The following is a 15,890-nucleotide window of genomic DNA, read 5'->3' as shown; positions in this document are numbered from 1 at the left end:
ACATTCTTTGAAGAAACTCGAAGACTGACATACGAACCGCGTGACAATTTGGGTAGGGAATCTGGAGCGTTGCAATTTTATGTTCTGAAGTCCGCCTTATCACACAAGACGAAATGACCATAAACAAGAGACTTGTGAAGGAAGAAGGAAAATGTTCTTAGTAATTGTATCCAATTGTTTCCACATTTTTCACCTTTCCCCCCGAAAGATCCCTTCGAAAAGGGAAAGAGGGGAGGGTGATTTTGTGACCCTTGAGTTTTAGAATAGTCTTGAAACGAACTGCAAAGTGCACTTACTGGAAATTCTACTGTCGTTGTGCTATAATATCTGTGTTGCAAGAAGTGTGACAAAATGAAGGAATCAAAGAGGAAAAGAATTTGGTACTCTCTCCTTCCAAAAAAGAAGTCTCGCCAAGCTAATTCATATGTGTGGTCGATCTCAGAGTATGGAGTTCAGAGACTGGATAGTTAATATTTACCATTCAGGATTATCTTACAACCAATTAAATTCCATTTTCACCTGGCTTGGGCTGGGTTTGGGCAACTCCCTCTTGTGCAGTCGCCTGGACCCAGATCAGGCTCGTATTTATGGACATGTGTCTATTTCCGGATCACTTCGGAATTGATCCTTCGTTAATAACCATTCAAGTTCATTACTATATTTCCTGAATTATCCAGTAATCCTTTCTCCTCCAATCCTTTATCTTTCTTCATTCTTTCTCTTTTTCTTTTCTTCTCTGCCTCCCTCTGCTACTCTTCTTTCTCACTCTTCTTTTTCCTAACACTAACAAAACTGAAAAACGGTGTCGTGACGGGGAGTAGTCGCTATCAGCACGGTCAATAAGTTGTTTCGATAGTTTTTTTTTTTCTTCGGGAGTCCGATATGGAATGATTAACTCGAAAATGAACATATAGAGAAAGAATAATAATAATAAAATTTATTCATGATTTCAATTATCAGATAGGAGAGTATTGTATTTCTTCCTTACTTCGGGCGACTCCTCCTTCCACCCACGAATAAAATTACCCGTATACATGACAATAGGAAGGTATTTCGTTGAAAAATACGCTTTTTGTAGGATCATTTTAATTTCAGGCATATAGTCATTCTACTCCTTTTCATAATGTAATTAATATAGATGTATGCATAGTATAAATGTAATGTGTTAGAGATGTAATAAACTATTTCGTTGATAATTGTTTTTGGTAGAATCATTTGAATTTCAAGCATAACGTCATACTAAGGGGTTCCATAGTCTTGTGGTTAGAACTTTTGACTCCTGTTCGCGTGATTCTAGGTTCGATTCCCTACTAGAATACTCAAATCATTGGCGTTTGCTCATCGTTGTGAGCCAAGCTGGGGAGCCACGTGATTAAAAGACGTGACAGTCTATAGAATTAATATAAATGTATACACAGTACAAATGTTGTTTGACAGTAGTAAGGTATTTCGTTGATATGTATATACTATTTCTAGGATGTATACATTTCTTTGTATACGACTTTTATAATGTATAATGTATTCTTATAATCAAGAACGAAATTTTAAAATTCTTATTATTATTATTATTATTATTATTATTAAGTATTCTGCCTTTTGGCCGGTCCTGGGACTGATGAGATTTTTTTCGTTTCTTCTTAATTTTCAGTTTGGACCTTGAAATATTTCTTCCATGTTTCTCGATTTTCAGCTTCTTCTTAATAATAATTAATTATTAATGCTTAATAATAATTAGGCATAACAATGTTAGAAAACTGAAATATTTTAACAGAGCAGTTGATTTCCACGAATGTCTAATAACAAATTTTACCACCCAAGTGAGATTTATACCACTTGACACTATGGTTCGGAACTCATGACTATCATATTTGTGTTACAAGGTCATTTTCTAAAGACAGCTGTTTATTAGTCTAAAATCTAAACTCAGCAATACAGCCCATAGGGGCCTGGACATGCCAGCTGGTAAACATTCACAACCTAAAAGATCGTGATCAGTGCAATGACATCAAACAATCCTTTCGTCTTTCTTGGCCAGAGATCGCTACCACTTTATTCGGATAGTCCTCCATTTCTTTCACGATGTTGACTTAACTTCGGAAGTTGAAAGCTTACACTGGCAATCGAATCCTATTCTACGTACAGTGGAGACACAATATAACGAGATTCAGCTAAGGAAAAACTCCTAAATAGTCATTAGTAGGAAAAGAAGCTGAGTACTATTCAGGAATGAATTTTTGATCATCTCTTAGGGGGAGGATATTTTCGAGAAAATGTACGCATGGAAAATAATAATAATAATAATAATAATAATAATAATAATAATAATAATAATAATAATAATAATAATAATAATAATAATAATAATAATAATAATAACACAGCTACACAAAAAGAATAAAAGTTCTGTGCACCAGACCCCAGGGTATGGATTCAAAATATTTTGGTACCCAGAATCCAAATTTCGAAACCCCAGGACGATTGACCGTGATATTTTTTTAAATGGGCGATAAACATAAGCAAACGTAAAACAGCACTTACGTTCTTCGCCCATAAAACAAAGTTGACACGGTCAAATCGTCCTGGAGTTTCGAAATTTGGGTTCTGGGTACCAAAATACATCGAATCAATACCCTGGGGTCCAGTGCACAGAACTTTTATTTATTTTGTGTGGTGTGTAATAATAATAATACTGTATAAGGAAAAGGAATGAAGACGTACTAAAGGAAGCTAATGAAGGACGACAGATCATGAAGATAATAGGGAAAAAAAAAGAAACAGCATGCTTGGGCATCTTATTCGGCACTCCGATTGGATCACCGTGTTGATAGGGGAAAAGGCAGAAGAAAAACCAGGAAGTGGAAGATCAAGGATAGAAAAATCTATAAGTTTTACGTCCCACAGTTATGCCTGGTAGGTTAAAGGAGCTAGTGATGTTGTGAAAAGAAGGAAATGCTGGAATGCAGAAAGTGGAAGGAAACGGGAGAACCCCGAGAAACCCCCCACACATGGTGTTTGTCCTCCACAAAGTTCACTTGGTGCGAGCTGAGATCGAACTAAGGACGCCATGCATTAAAGGTGAACGCTCTACCACTGACCCACCGCGACCCGACCAGGGATAGATGCAGTTACGAAGAAGAGACCTTATCAAATTATAAAACAGCTCTCCCAGGGGAGAGAAAAGTTTTAAAATTTCCTTCTTGCGCATCAACCTATGATTGAAGTGAGAAAGATTATTATTATTATTATTATTATTATTATTATTATTATTATTATTATTATTATTATTATTATTATTATTATTATTATTATTATTATTATTATTATTATTATTATATCGAGAATGTACTTCTGGGTTTCCTCCTTAAAAAATACACACACTATTTCCAATTATGGTTATCCTACTTTTTACAAATTTGTCTTTTTTTTCCTCTGTCTTTCATTCCCATCATGCGATGGGTGGGCCATAGAAGGTGACGCCTTTTCTGTGGCCAGAGTGATCAAATTTGTCTAATTCAATATTGGTTTAAATAGTATTAGTTTTCAAGCTACATATATGAGTTCTTTGACTAACTGAATAGTGCACGCTCCTTCTGGCTCACTCGCCACTATTTAACATTAAATTTCAGATGCCTCGATATACTTGCATAAGTTTATTATTTCTAAAATAAACATTACGTAAAAGGTTATTCAAATTGATATCAAGTTTTTCTGACATTTGTATATTACGCATATCTTTCTTAATTTGCATTACTCACATTACCCCAGAGAACGAACAAATTTTAGAGTTCTGGTTTGAACTTCTCTTACAATAATAAGCAAATATACGAGGAACAAATTTACCATTATTGACGATGCGGAGGGGAGGAGATTTTCTGGACTAGGAAGAAATGTGTGCGGGTGCAGAGCAGAGGTCTGCACGGGCCGGAATTTTCAGCCCGGGCCCGGCCCGTGAATTTACAATGTGAGGCCCGACCCGAGTCCAAACATTTAGCATTTAGGCCCTAGCCCGGACTGAGCTCTGTGATAATCAAATAAGCCCGAATTGCAGAAACTTAATTATTAATGCAAAATTGTATTTTTATTTACAGCAATTCGAGGTTTGATTTTGCAGTTGTGTTTTAAAAGTCCTCCAGAAAGAACGGTGCAATTTGTATCGTTTTACACTATATTTACAAAGTTAGGCCCGAAAAAGTCCGAGAAATATGGTTGTATATTTAAAAATTCACAGCCCGAACCCAGGGGCGTCATTTAGGAGGACAGGGAGAGGCATTTGCCCCCCTCCCGAGTTTGAGATTTATATAATTTTATCAATAGCATAGTAGTAAATCAGTGAAAAACGCGAAATTTTACATATATCAAGGGGTCTTGGCCCCCCAAGCCAAATCTGAAATGACGCTACTGCCCGAACCCCTCCCGGGCCCGAAGTGATACATTCTTTGTAGGCCCGAGCACGTGCAGACCTCTAGTGCAGAGGCGTTTCAAGTGGTGGGCGACTGCCCACGGCCTTGCATCTTGAGGGACCTCGCAAAGACCAACGAGCCTAAATCGATTTAGCACTCACTTTTGTCGATGCAACAATAGAAACAAATATGAATTCGGACTTAATTACAGAAAAACAATACACTTCAAACTAACTTTTCATCTATTCGTATATATTAGATCGCTAGCATACGCGACAGGCGGCGAGTTTATTTTAAAATTGCAATAATGAATGTGTATAAGTCTTTATCATTGAGATGAATTGTTTTCGATAAATTTTATTATAATTAGCAATTTTTAAAAAAGGGGGCAGGAAGGACTCGTAAACCTTATTCGCCTTCTGTGCAGATGGTATGGTAAAAATCAATACTGGATAATGAAAGTGTAAGTGTAAAGGCTAATATGGAACAGAGAAACAAAAGAGAATTTCTTCAGAAGGGAATTGGGAGGGGAGGGGATGAGAGTACAATGCTGTGACACTTAAAATGCGTCTTGATTTGTATACTTCAACAAACTTTTCTTATTAGATTACGCAATTTCTAGTTTCTTACTCCGATTATTCAAAGTATTCAAATGTTCTCGGAGGGAGTGACCGCCCCTCCCTTTAATCCGTCCGTGGTGTCATTCAGTTTGGCTTTTCGCTACTAATTCAAAGTGCTTTCCGAAACAAGTTGTCTTCTTGTGATAGCAGGGGGTGGAAGAAACAAACAAACCGTGAAAGGAAGAAAGAAGAGGTTTTGGGCTCTTCCAGTCCAGACCATTCTAACCACTGAGAAGTGAGAATCACAACGTGATTTTTCTGGTAAGAGCGTCCTTTTAAAAGCAGCTAACAAGCAAACAGATGGTCAGCCCTCTCCCCTCTGCAGCATACTTTTTATTCTCTGTTGCCAAACTTACTGAAGAATATATTGCAATTAATCTAACGCATGTAACGTAAATTGGAGACCGTGGTTGGATTTATATGGGTCTTGTGTATTTGTATTAAAAATTTCAAGTTATTACCTGCAATACTTTGTTAGAAATTACCATATTAAATTTTACATGTTATCAAATGGAGAGTTAGAAACCTAAGCGGAGATGGTAGAAGATCCCCTTAAAGAGTTAATATTACAAACTGGAGGAGCGCAATGGCCAACAATAACGGAGAAAAACCGTCTTAAAGTTTTCTACTCATCGCATATATCGTACAACGAGCACACTTACCAAGTGACGGCGTGGAAGATTAGGAGAATCTGCGACTCATGTGCAAAGGGTCCTGAATTCGACTCCCGTTCAAGTCAAACTTTTCTTTGTTCATTGTTTCAACCAATAAAGTAGCCATTTGTAACTATAAGTAAAATATTAATTCACCGTATGTTTATAATGAACAAAACATAGAAATTTTCAATTCACTTGAAAAATCTTTCAATGTTGTATGTTAAGTAGGAACAAAATTTAATCTATTCCGTAAATATTATTGTTACCGCCGTCGTTGTGTGAAAAAATGTTCTTGACGCTTCGTGTCTACATCTGTTGACAATACGCGAATTACAAGGGGAATGAGGGGGAAATCTCGTTTGGTTATAGCAACATCCAGTATTAGCAAAGGGGATTTTCCCCTCAACTCCTTTGGAATTCGCACACTGTCAACAGATATAAACACGAAGCGTCAAGAACATTTATTACACAACTGTCGTAACCATAATATAATTCGTGATATCAGTATATTTACGAAATAGAATAAGTTTTGTTGCTAGTTAACATGGAACATTGAAAGATTTTACAAGTGAATTGAAAATATCTGTTTTATTCATTATAAGCATATGGTGGATTAATGTTTTACTTATAGTTACAAATGGCTACTTAGTTACAAATAGCTTATTGAAGAAAAAAGTTTGACTCGAACGGGAATCGAACCCGGGACCCTTTGCACATGAGTCGCAGATTTTCCTTACTCTGCCACGACGTCACTCGATAAATATGCGCGTTGTACGATATATGCGACGAGTAGAAAACTTTAAGACGGATTTTCTCCGTTATTTTTGGCCATTGCGCTCTCCCAGTTTGTAATATTAACTCTTTAAATGTGCACTACCACCTCGCAAAAAATGGCCCCGAAGTTCATTTATCAAAGTCTGCCCTCTTCTTGTAAGTATATTACGACATATCGTGTGTGTATGATATTTCATATTATTATCCATTAACACTATTGTTTATTGACAATATTGAACACACAAACAACTTTAAAAGAAATAATAATTGGACTAGGCAAGATTCGGACACTAAATTGCCGTGTGTCTATTGGTACATTAACAACAACATTACGGCAAGAACTGATAAATATAACCCATATTAGAGATTTTCACTTCTCTCTCTCTCTCTCCTTCTCTCTCTTTCTGGTCTAATTCTTTTGTTTAATTCATTGTGATATGTTTGGTTTGTAATTTTGAAATATTTTGATACGAAAAATGTGTTGTATTAATTTGGAAACTGTTCTGTTCGGAATATTTTTTTACAAAATTATTGGAAGATAATTTTATATTTTGACAATACATTTGGGCCAGTGTACTGTACATATTTTTGTATGATATTAAGATAACTAGTTCTCTTTGAAAATACTTATATCGGAAAGCTTTATCCTTCCCAATGTATTTCACAAGACATATTTAGACATATATTTACCATTAGCCAATCATCCTATATACATAATACGTAGTTTGGCGTAGTGATGAGCAAAACGATTCAGCTTTCAGATTCGCCGCTCAGTAGTTCGCTCATTAAAATGAGTCGGTCCATTTGAACGGGTCAGTGACTCACTTATATTTTTACAACTGGGAGAGGGGGAGGTTAAAACATAAAATCGTACTATCACATTAAATACAATTAACAGATGTAATGTACGAAAAAGTGTAATTCAAACGCAAAATCATAAACTATTGGGATTAAATGAAATTTATAAAAATAAATCTAAAAATACAACACGAATGTAATATACTGTATTTTTCTATATAGAATAGGGGCCGCTTATTTTCAGTGAAGAGTTTACATTCCGAGTTTCATATTTCTAATTTGACAGCATCGCGAGAATCTATTTTTTTAAAATGACCACCGCTCCCCCCAATATGAAAAAAAAAACGAATTCGAGGTAGGTGATAATTATATCTAAAATTTCATTTAAACGGTTCACCTGTTTTCCCGTGATGCGAGCACAGACAAGATTCTTGTCATTTTTATATAGAATATACTTATTGTGTCAATAATATAATATTGCGGGTTAAGAATTGTTTAAATACACAGTCTTAATATGGGCGTCGGCCCCAACCATCCCAACCCTGTGTAGGTCTAGTTCCATAAAATTAAGAGATGTTCAGATACAACTTAGAGGAATTACGTTTTAAATTTTGTGCATCACAGCCTTAAGAATTTCCATAAAATGCCCTTAAACAGACCTTCATTATTTAGGCTGAAATTACGTTCTGCAAAGAAAATAATGAACTAAGTCGTAATCGGAATTGATTCTCTCTTATTATAAAATAATTAAAATTTACTGCAATTATTAAGAATTTATTTAAATTATATATTCTCATTCTAATATTCATTCCCCCTAAGAACTGTTATGTTTTTGAGCAATTGATGTACAAACAAACGAAGAACGCGTAATCAGTTCTTACCACTACTGCAGATACACTCGGCACATTTATGTCCTCAATGTTTAATTTCTCGAAGCAGATTCAGGGAAAAGAAAAGAACCAGCTCTTAAGGGCTTTTACGTACTTAACCTACTGCCCCAGTGCTTAAATTTGATTTTAATTAATAGTGACAAGTTTACGAATTAGTTTCGCGCTTTATATGTGAAATAATAATGTAAGTCCGATTGCTGCATTAAAGTGCAAAACATTTAGCCTACCTGTTGGTATTATTTTTAATTTATTCATACCAAAGTTACACAAACATGTACATGCATTAACATTTACGGCAACACACACTTACTGAACTAGACTGAAGAGCCGCGCACTTCAGTGAAACCAGCGAAACCACCTCTCCCAACCAACAAGATCGTGAAGTAAGAGAGCGATTCGCGAGTGAGCCACGTACGCTCCTCAAACATTGGTACTCCCAAAGAACCGTGGCTCCCAGAGAACAGTGTTCCAAAACAACCACGACTCTTGAAGAACTACGACTCTTGAAGAACGACGACTCCCGAAGAATCACGACTCCGAAAGAATCATGGCTCCTAAAGAGTTGTTGCTCATTTTTAGTGAGTCATGACTCACCCAATCATCCAAAAGAGTCGGTCAGAAGAGCCGGCTCACTTGCGAGTGACACACCACTAGTTTGGCGTAGTGCCATTTAAAAATGAAAAATATTCGTACATACCGAGTTCGCAATAATCCACTGCTTACGTATTGATAATGACGCGTTTGGGAAGCCTCTATAGTTTGTATCACGTTACAAGTCACCTAAGTACACTTGAAGATATTTGAATTTATCTTTAAATTTTCTGATTGTCTCTATTTAATCGGATCTTTATTGACCATTGTAGCTACAACTTTGGAATATGTTACATCTTCGGATCGGCTATCTAAATCAGTTTGCAGATTGTTTAAAATCCATCCTACAGCTGAGAAATATTTCTGGCAAGACTTTTTTTTTTTTTTTTTTTTTTACAATCTAACGTCCCACTATTATGCTCCGAGGCTAATGAAAAAACTGATGATGAAATGGATGATAACAGTGAAACGAAAAAAGTAGGAGTAAACAGGAAACACAGAGACAATATGCTCATGGTGTTTGTCTCTCACAAGTCACTTGGCGCGAGCTGAAATCGAACCAGGGATCTTATGCACCAAAGATAAACTTAGCTTGAAGGTCCAGTACATCTTCCAGCAGGATAACGCACGTCCCCATATCGCCAGGACAACTCAACTTGACATCGCATTCTTATCTGTGAATCTACACTCTATCAAGCACGTATGTGGGGCATGGTAGAACAGCGACTAACTGCCAGTCAATCTTCGACAACGAACTCAATTACGCCAAGATGTACAGTGAGTGTGGAATACCATATCCTAGATAGGCATTCTATATCCGTACGACTGTCTATCTGTTTGTGTGCCTGCTCGGGATAATTAACACGTACTATTAAGGTGAGCACAGTATGTCTTTGAACATCCTGTATATCATGTTCAGGACATTATATGGTGTTTGGATCATTACCACTGCTGTCACCTTCCTATTTTGCATTACCTTTGGACCAAATCCTACTTGGACTTTTGAGTTCCTTTTAAAAAAAAAAAAAAAAATAAATAAATAAAAAGGTTTCCACAAATACACATTCCTCGTTTTAATTGACGAAAAGGAGCCAATCCGATCATCCAACGCTAAATCTGCAGCAGTTAATTTTGAACAAATACATTACGAAAAAGAGAGGAATAATACAGACGTGCACTTGAACCATACGTCACTAACCACACTAACCAATTTATCTGTGTAAAATACCTCTTATACTGTAAATAGGCACCATAATGCAGTAAATTCAGCATTTTTGCTTTAAAATCAGGACTTTCACACTAAATCGGCTGCTCCAGATGTTGTCCGTTCCAAAATCCGTTAAATCAAGACCCATAAAACTGAAAGATGATAGTACTGTACATCCTTAATGTATTGCTGCATTTTGGACCAGCTTATTTTATCAATTTGGCCTTCGGTTCGACCAATATTATTTGGTCTAGGAATTAATTCGTGCGGTTGGTACGCACACATTGAAGCTGTAGTACAAACACAAAATACATAAATACCTTAAGAAAAATATTGTCCATCGCTAGCCACCACTTTCGCCCATCTGTCAGGCAATGTACGGATTCCGTGGCGAAAGAAGTCCTCATCCTTGGAAGCGATCCAGTCAGAGACCCATGTTTCGATATCTTCTGAAGAAGTAAACCGCTGTCCAATCAAATCGTTGTTCATGCAATCGAACAAGTAGTAGTCCGAAGGAGCAACGTCTGGTGAATACGGCGGGTGGGGTAAAACTTCCCATCCGACATTTTCTAAATAGGTTTTGACCGGTTTTGCGACATGTGGGCGAGCGTTATCATGTTGAACAATAAGTTTATCATGTCTGTTCTCCCATTCTGGTCGTGTTCTGGCCAGAGCTTGCTTCAAACGCATTAATTGTCGTCGATAACGTTCTCCATTCATAGTTTCACCCGGTTACAGCAGCTCATAGTACACCACACCTTTCATATCCCACCATATGCACAGCATAACCTTTGCACAGTGAATATCTCGTTTTGGTTGTGATGGACCTGGTTCACCTGGTTTCACCCAGGCCTTTTTTCGTTTAGGGTTCTCGTAATGGATCCACTTCTCATCACCCGTAATAATTCGATGCAGAAACCCCTTTCTGCTCTGTCGTTGAAGCAGCAATTCGCAAATGGTTTTTCGTCTTTCAACGTCTCTGTCTTTCAATTCATGTGGAACCCAATGTGACATCTTTTGAATCATTCCCATGGCTTTCAAGCGTTTGGAGACTGTTGTTTGATCAACGCCTAATGCTGCTGCAAGTTGTTCCTGCGTTTGACACGAATCCTGCTCGAGCAATGCTGTCAATTCTTCGTCTTGAAATTTTTTTGGCTGTCCAGCTCGCTCTTGGTCTGCCAAGCCGAAATCACCACTTCTAAACCGTGCAAACCACTTCTGACACGTTCGCTCAGCTAGAGCATGGTCACCATACACTTCCACCAAAATACGATGACTTTCAGTCGCACTTTTTTGCATGTTAAAGTAATGCAGCAGGACACCCCGCAAAAACACTTTATCAGGCACAAATTGCGCCATGTTCACTTAACTACAAACTGGTGTTGTTGACGCTTTAATCCACTGCCCTATACTACGAACGATACGCGATGACAGGGGTTTGCAACACATGTGTGGATACACGGAACTGTGGGACGCTCCGTTCGTTGCGCCATCTCTTGTCCACCCGCACGAATTAATTCCTAGACCAAATAGATAATACTACTATTCTTCCTTTTTTTCTCACTTATTTTCCCATTAAATACTGATTTTAATTCGTTTGTTTCTTTTGTAGTTGAAGATGACACCCCTAAAGCAAAATGCATTGCTATGTCAATTGGAACATTATGCTTTCAATTTGATAACGTTACAATCGTGCGTTCTACCTTTTCTGGGTGTCTCACTGTAAGTTTTATGAATATAGCTAATCGTATTGAAAATAGGACGCTTGACTGTCTTAGTATGGGAGATGAAGGATCGGCGACTTATTCTTACGAAATGTGGAAGAAAATGCAAGATGAAAGCGTTTTTTCTGACAACGCTCAACTCAAAATAATTGGTGCTGATGATGTGGATAGTGGACCAGATTTTGTTGAAGATGATGATGATGATGATGACGCTTATATATCATGGAAATAAAATTTGTATTTAGTTTTCATTTACTTGTAATAAATATATTTCTGATCAGGCGAATTGAGTATATTACTTTTTTTTATCTATCTTTGGTTTATGAACTGTGAACACAAATTTAACTGAATTCTTCAGCATCTTGGACAGGTGTTTTAAGGTTTGTAGCAAGAGCAAGTGACTACCAGGTAATATAACTGTAGATGTTGAGTGGTCATCTTCAGCGTTAAGCATTGAAAACATCGGAGGTCTTGCCGGTCGTATGATCTACTGCAAGAAGTTTCTTGCATGCTTGTAGCTAGGACTTGAGTGTAGGGGCATTGCTCCCTCTTTTCGGTTGGTTCGTGACATAGCATTAAAAAATGAGACCCTCGGTTATTGACCAACAGCATGTTGTAATAAACTCCTCAGGAACAGGGTGGAAGCGGATTCTCGGAAACGTTTTCGTACAATTCAGACGACCATACCATTGCCATTCGCCGGCTCCGTGCAATCGGTAAGGTTAGAGTTAGTTTCATGAATGTCAAATGAATTGATACCAGGCAACAAAAATCACCGTCTGGAGGTGCGCAGTTCTCTGAATGTACGGAATAACCGTGAAGTTTCCTAGATCGGATTCTCACTTCTCATGGAAAATGGGTCTACGATAATCGTAAACGATCACGACAATGGTTGGACCAAACCTAGGACGGTTTTCAAAACCACTTATTCATCCTAGGTGTTGCTGCTGAATGATAGAAATGATCCATCATGCCTTTCTCCGTCGAGGCGAAACCATCACTGCAAATCATTACAGTGCTGAACTCCATGAAATGCACCAGAAATTTTTCGCAAGCAAATGGTTCCTACAATGTACGCCAACTTTCAGTCAAAGAACAATGCAGTCTCTCCATGAGTTACAGTATGAAACCCTTCTTCACCTACCTTATTCTCCTGATGTCTCTCCCGCTGACTACCACTTCTTGCGGTTTCTCGATGACTCTTTGGAGGAAGAAAATACGAATGGGAGGGGTTGCACTGGAACACTACCTTGGTAGATTAGCAACTGTAATTTGATTTTTCTTAGCTCCAGGAGTAAGGCCGTTGGCCAACTCTTTTGGGAAAGCGGGGAAGGGAAAGAGGGGACAAGTATCTCTAGAAGAAACATTGGCCATGAGACTGCACCTTTGGCTTAATAATATGATAATTTAAATTTAGAATTATTAAAACTTAATACTTCATTTCCACATAGTATGTATGAAAAAATATTTTTAAGATGCTGGAAGAAAAGAATTCGATTGCTGGATCGGTACAGAAATAGATCCAGATCTTCCACTTCTCTCTAGTCAGATGATCAGCTCTTGTTTATACAGGGTATTTCAAAACAACACCAACGACGTTTGGGAGGTGATTCCTGACAACAAGATAAGACGAAAAGTATAGACCAACCTGGGTGATCAAATGTTTCCTTTCGGAGTTGCTGGGTGATCAAATGTCCATAGCAGCAATACTATGGGACCTACGGTAGTCAGGTCAAGACGTCACTCAGAAACTAGTATGTGCCCTATCCAAACATCCATGTTTCAGAATCCTGCGGTACTTCTGCAACAATTTTTCTATAAGTAGTTGGTGAGTACTTCAACTTATATGCGCATAGCCAAACTCCCTCTATAAAAATTGCTTCGTGAGAACCGTAGGATTCTGAAACATGTATTTTTGAATAGCGCACATATTAGTTCCTAAGTGAAGGTCTTGACCCGACTACGGTATTGAAGCTATGGACCTTTACAGTTCATTTTTTCATGTTTTCGGCAGCCTATAACTCAGAAATGATGGATTTCTGCACCCATGTTGGTCTATACTTTCTGTCTTATCTTCATGTCAGGAATCATCTCCCAGACGTTGTCGATGTTGTTTTGAAACACCCTATAACAGTGCTATATTTGGTATGAACGTCACTAGAAGTATAACAGCTATGTTTATAAAAGTAAATTAAAATTGAAGTGCGCCTACACAGAAACGAAATACCTAAGTTCAAATTAACCCTTGTTTATGTAAGGAAATGGACAATTTTAAGCAAGGCAGCAGAAAATAAAATCAACTCATTATTGAAGACAGTTTCAACTTCATTCAAATCTTCCTCTTTACAAACAACTTCACAACAATCACATTCAAATATGACATACATACAGAGAACTAATATACATGATTACTGTACAAAATAACATTTAGGTTGCAACAATGTTAATAAGAACAAATAATTGGCACAGCGCGAAATCTGCAAACGACTGTACATCAGTTCCATTACAAACTATTGGTCTGCTTTTATTCCAATGTGGATTATGTTGAACGCAGTTATCTCTGACGTTCATAAATTTGTACTTAAATAAAACACAAAGAATACTTCGATCATAGGAGTCTGATAATTGGAAAGTGATGATGTCCTGAGAAATCAAATTCTGGTGGAATGGTTGAGTCCTTTTTGTGACCTCCAGCCAAAAGCTTCAATACCACAAAATTAGTCTTCGCAACCTTCAACAGATCATTAATCTGATTGGGAACAAGAAAGAAAGAAAAAAATCGATAAGCTACGTAAGTACACTCAAGTAGTAGCAATCCAAAATCATACACAATACTTCACTAAATTATATTTATCATAAAATGTATCGTATTGATTTGAATATAGTACGATATTTTTAGCACAGAACCAACCGAAAAAACAAACTCGTACTATAATCCCAGCTTAACCTTTATATATGAAAGAAAGAAAAAAGTTTATTTAAAGTGACTCAGTGGATATCTGCAGTATGAACAGGATTAGAAGTGAGTCTACTAGTAATGGTTTAAAAAATATGCTGTTTCTAACTATGGATGAAAATGAAGACGGCATTTTATGGGATAATAATGATTCTGATTAAGAATCCAGTTCCACTTCAGAAGATGATGATGATAAAATCTTGGGGGTGCTAATCAGCAAAAGATACAATAAAGATTGGATTCGTGACGGGGAGAAATAGCCACGCAGCTGACGTCCCCATTCAATTATATTCATTCATTTATTACAATAAAGACTAAGCTTTAAATCTGACAAAGAGCTTTAAATTGATATATAATATTATCAAAGTATGTGTAATGTTTTATGTTGATATTTTAATTTTGCATTAAAATCATCTCAAAAACCGGGGTCGTATCATATTTAAGGTCGTATAATATTGAAGCCAATACGGTAATACGAGACGCGTCCAAACAGTACGTTTTCCTAGGGCGGTAAACACAAAGAAGACACAGTGCCCTTGAAATGTCTATTGCAACAAATACAGCATGGGTGACACTACTTTCCAACACATTTCACCACCAGAATTCAGACACTTGTCATGCTCTGGGATCAACTTTTGCTTTCCAGTGTTGTAAGTCAGCCGTCTGAGAGTGGATCCGAAGTATGGCAGTCGTTTGCAATTGTTAACCACTATCAAAATGCTTACCGAACAGGAATTTCTTGAAGTGTAAAAAGGAATGAAAATCGTTCGAAGCAAGATCTAGGCAATATGGTGGGTGGTCCAACACGTCCAAGTGGAACGACTGTAGAAGATTGGTTGTCACCTGTCGCAAAAGCCGGATCTTGTTCCGAGTGATTTTCATAGCTTCTCATGCTTCAAGAAATTCCTCTTCGGTAAGCATTTTGATAGTGATGAATAATTGCAGACGGCTGTCATACTTTAGTTCCACTCCCAGATGGCTGACTTTCAGAACACCGGAATACAAAAGTTGATCACACGGCATGACAAGTGTCTGAATTCTGATAGTGAATATGTTGAAAAGTGGTATCACCTAGGTGCTATATCTTTGCAATAGATATTTCATGGTCATTGTGTCTTCTTTGTGCTTACCGCACTTTTTTGGATGCGCCTCGTATAACGTAACTTCAATTAATGTAAAACAAACATTAACCTTTCAGTCTTCATTTACAATCACAAATTTTCGTTTTCGTTGTCTGTTGCCTTTTGAACAACTTCCTAAACTAGTAAAAATGG

At 37.3% G+C, this 15,890-nt stretch overlaps 2 protein-coding genes across 3 annotated transcripts in view; one reads left to right on the top strand and one right to left on the bottom strand.

Moving 5' to 3' along the window:
• The window catches only part of LOC145679766 (uncharacterized), a 59,749-nt gene extending 47,809 nt beyond the window's left edge, over window positions 1-11,940 (top strand). For both annotated transcript variants that reach the window (XM_081750322.1, XM_081750321.1), the window contains one exon: window positions 11,549-11,940. In XM_081750322.1, the coding sequence (XP_081606448.1) occupies window positions 11,549-11,892 (344 nt within the window). In that variant the 3' untranslated portion in view covers window positions 11,893-11,940. The remainder of the gene's footprint in view (window positions 1-11,548) is intronic.
• Window positions 11,941-13,964: 2,024 nt separating this feature from the next.
• Window positions 13,965-15,890, bottom strand: part of Naa35 (N-alpha-acetyltransferase 35) — a 42,943-nt gene continuing 41,017 nt past the window's right edge. The window contains exon 13 of the mRNA XM_081747751.1: window positions 13,965-14,409. Coding sequence (XP_081603877.1) covers window positions 14,269-14,409 — 141 coding nt within the window. The 3' untranslated portion in view covers window positions 13,965-14,268. The remainder of the gene's footprint in view (window positions 14,410-15,890) is intronic.

Source organism: Thermobia domestica, chromosome 2 (assembly GCF_964235325.1).
Source record: "Thermobia domestica chromosome 2, izTheDome1.hap1.1, whole genome shotgun sequence".
Taxonomy (NCBI): Eukaryota; Metazoa; Arthropoda; class Insecta; order Zygentoma; family Lepismatidae; genus Thermobia; species Thermobia domestica.
Note: the sequence above shows the minus strand (reverse complement) of the source record. Positions and strands in the feature narration are given on the sequence as shown.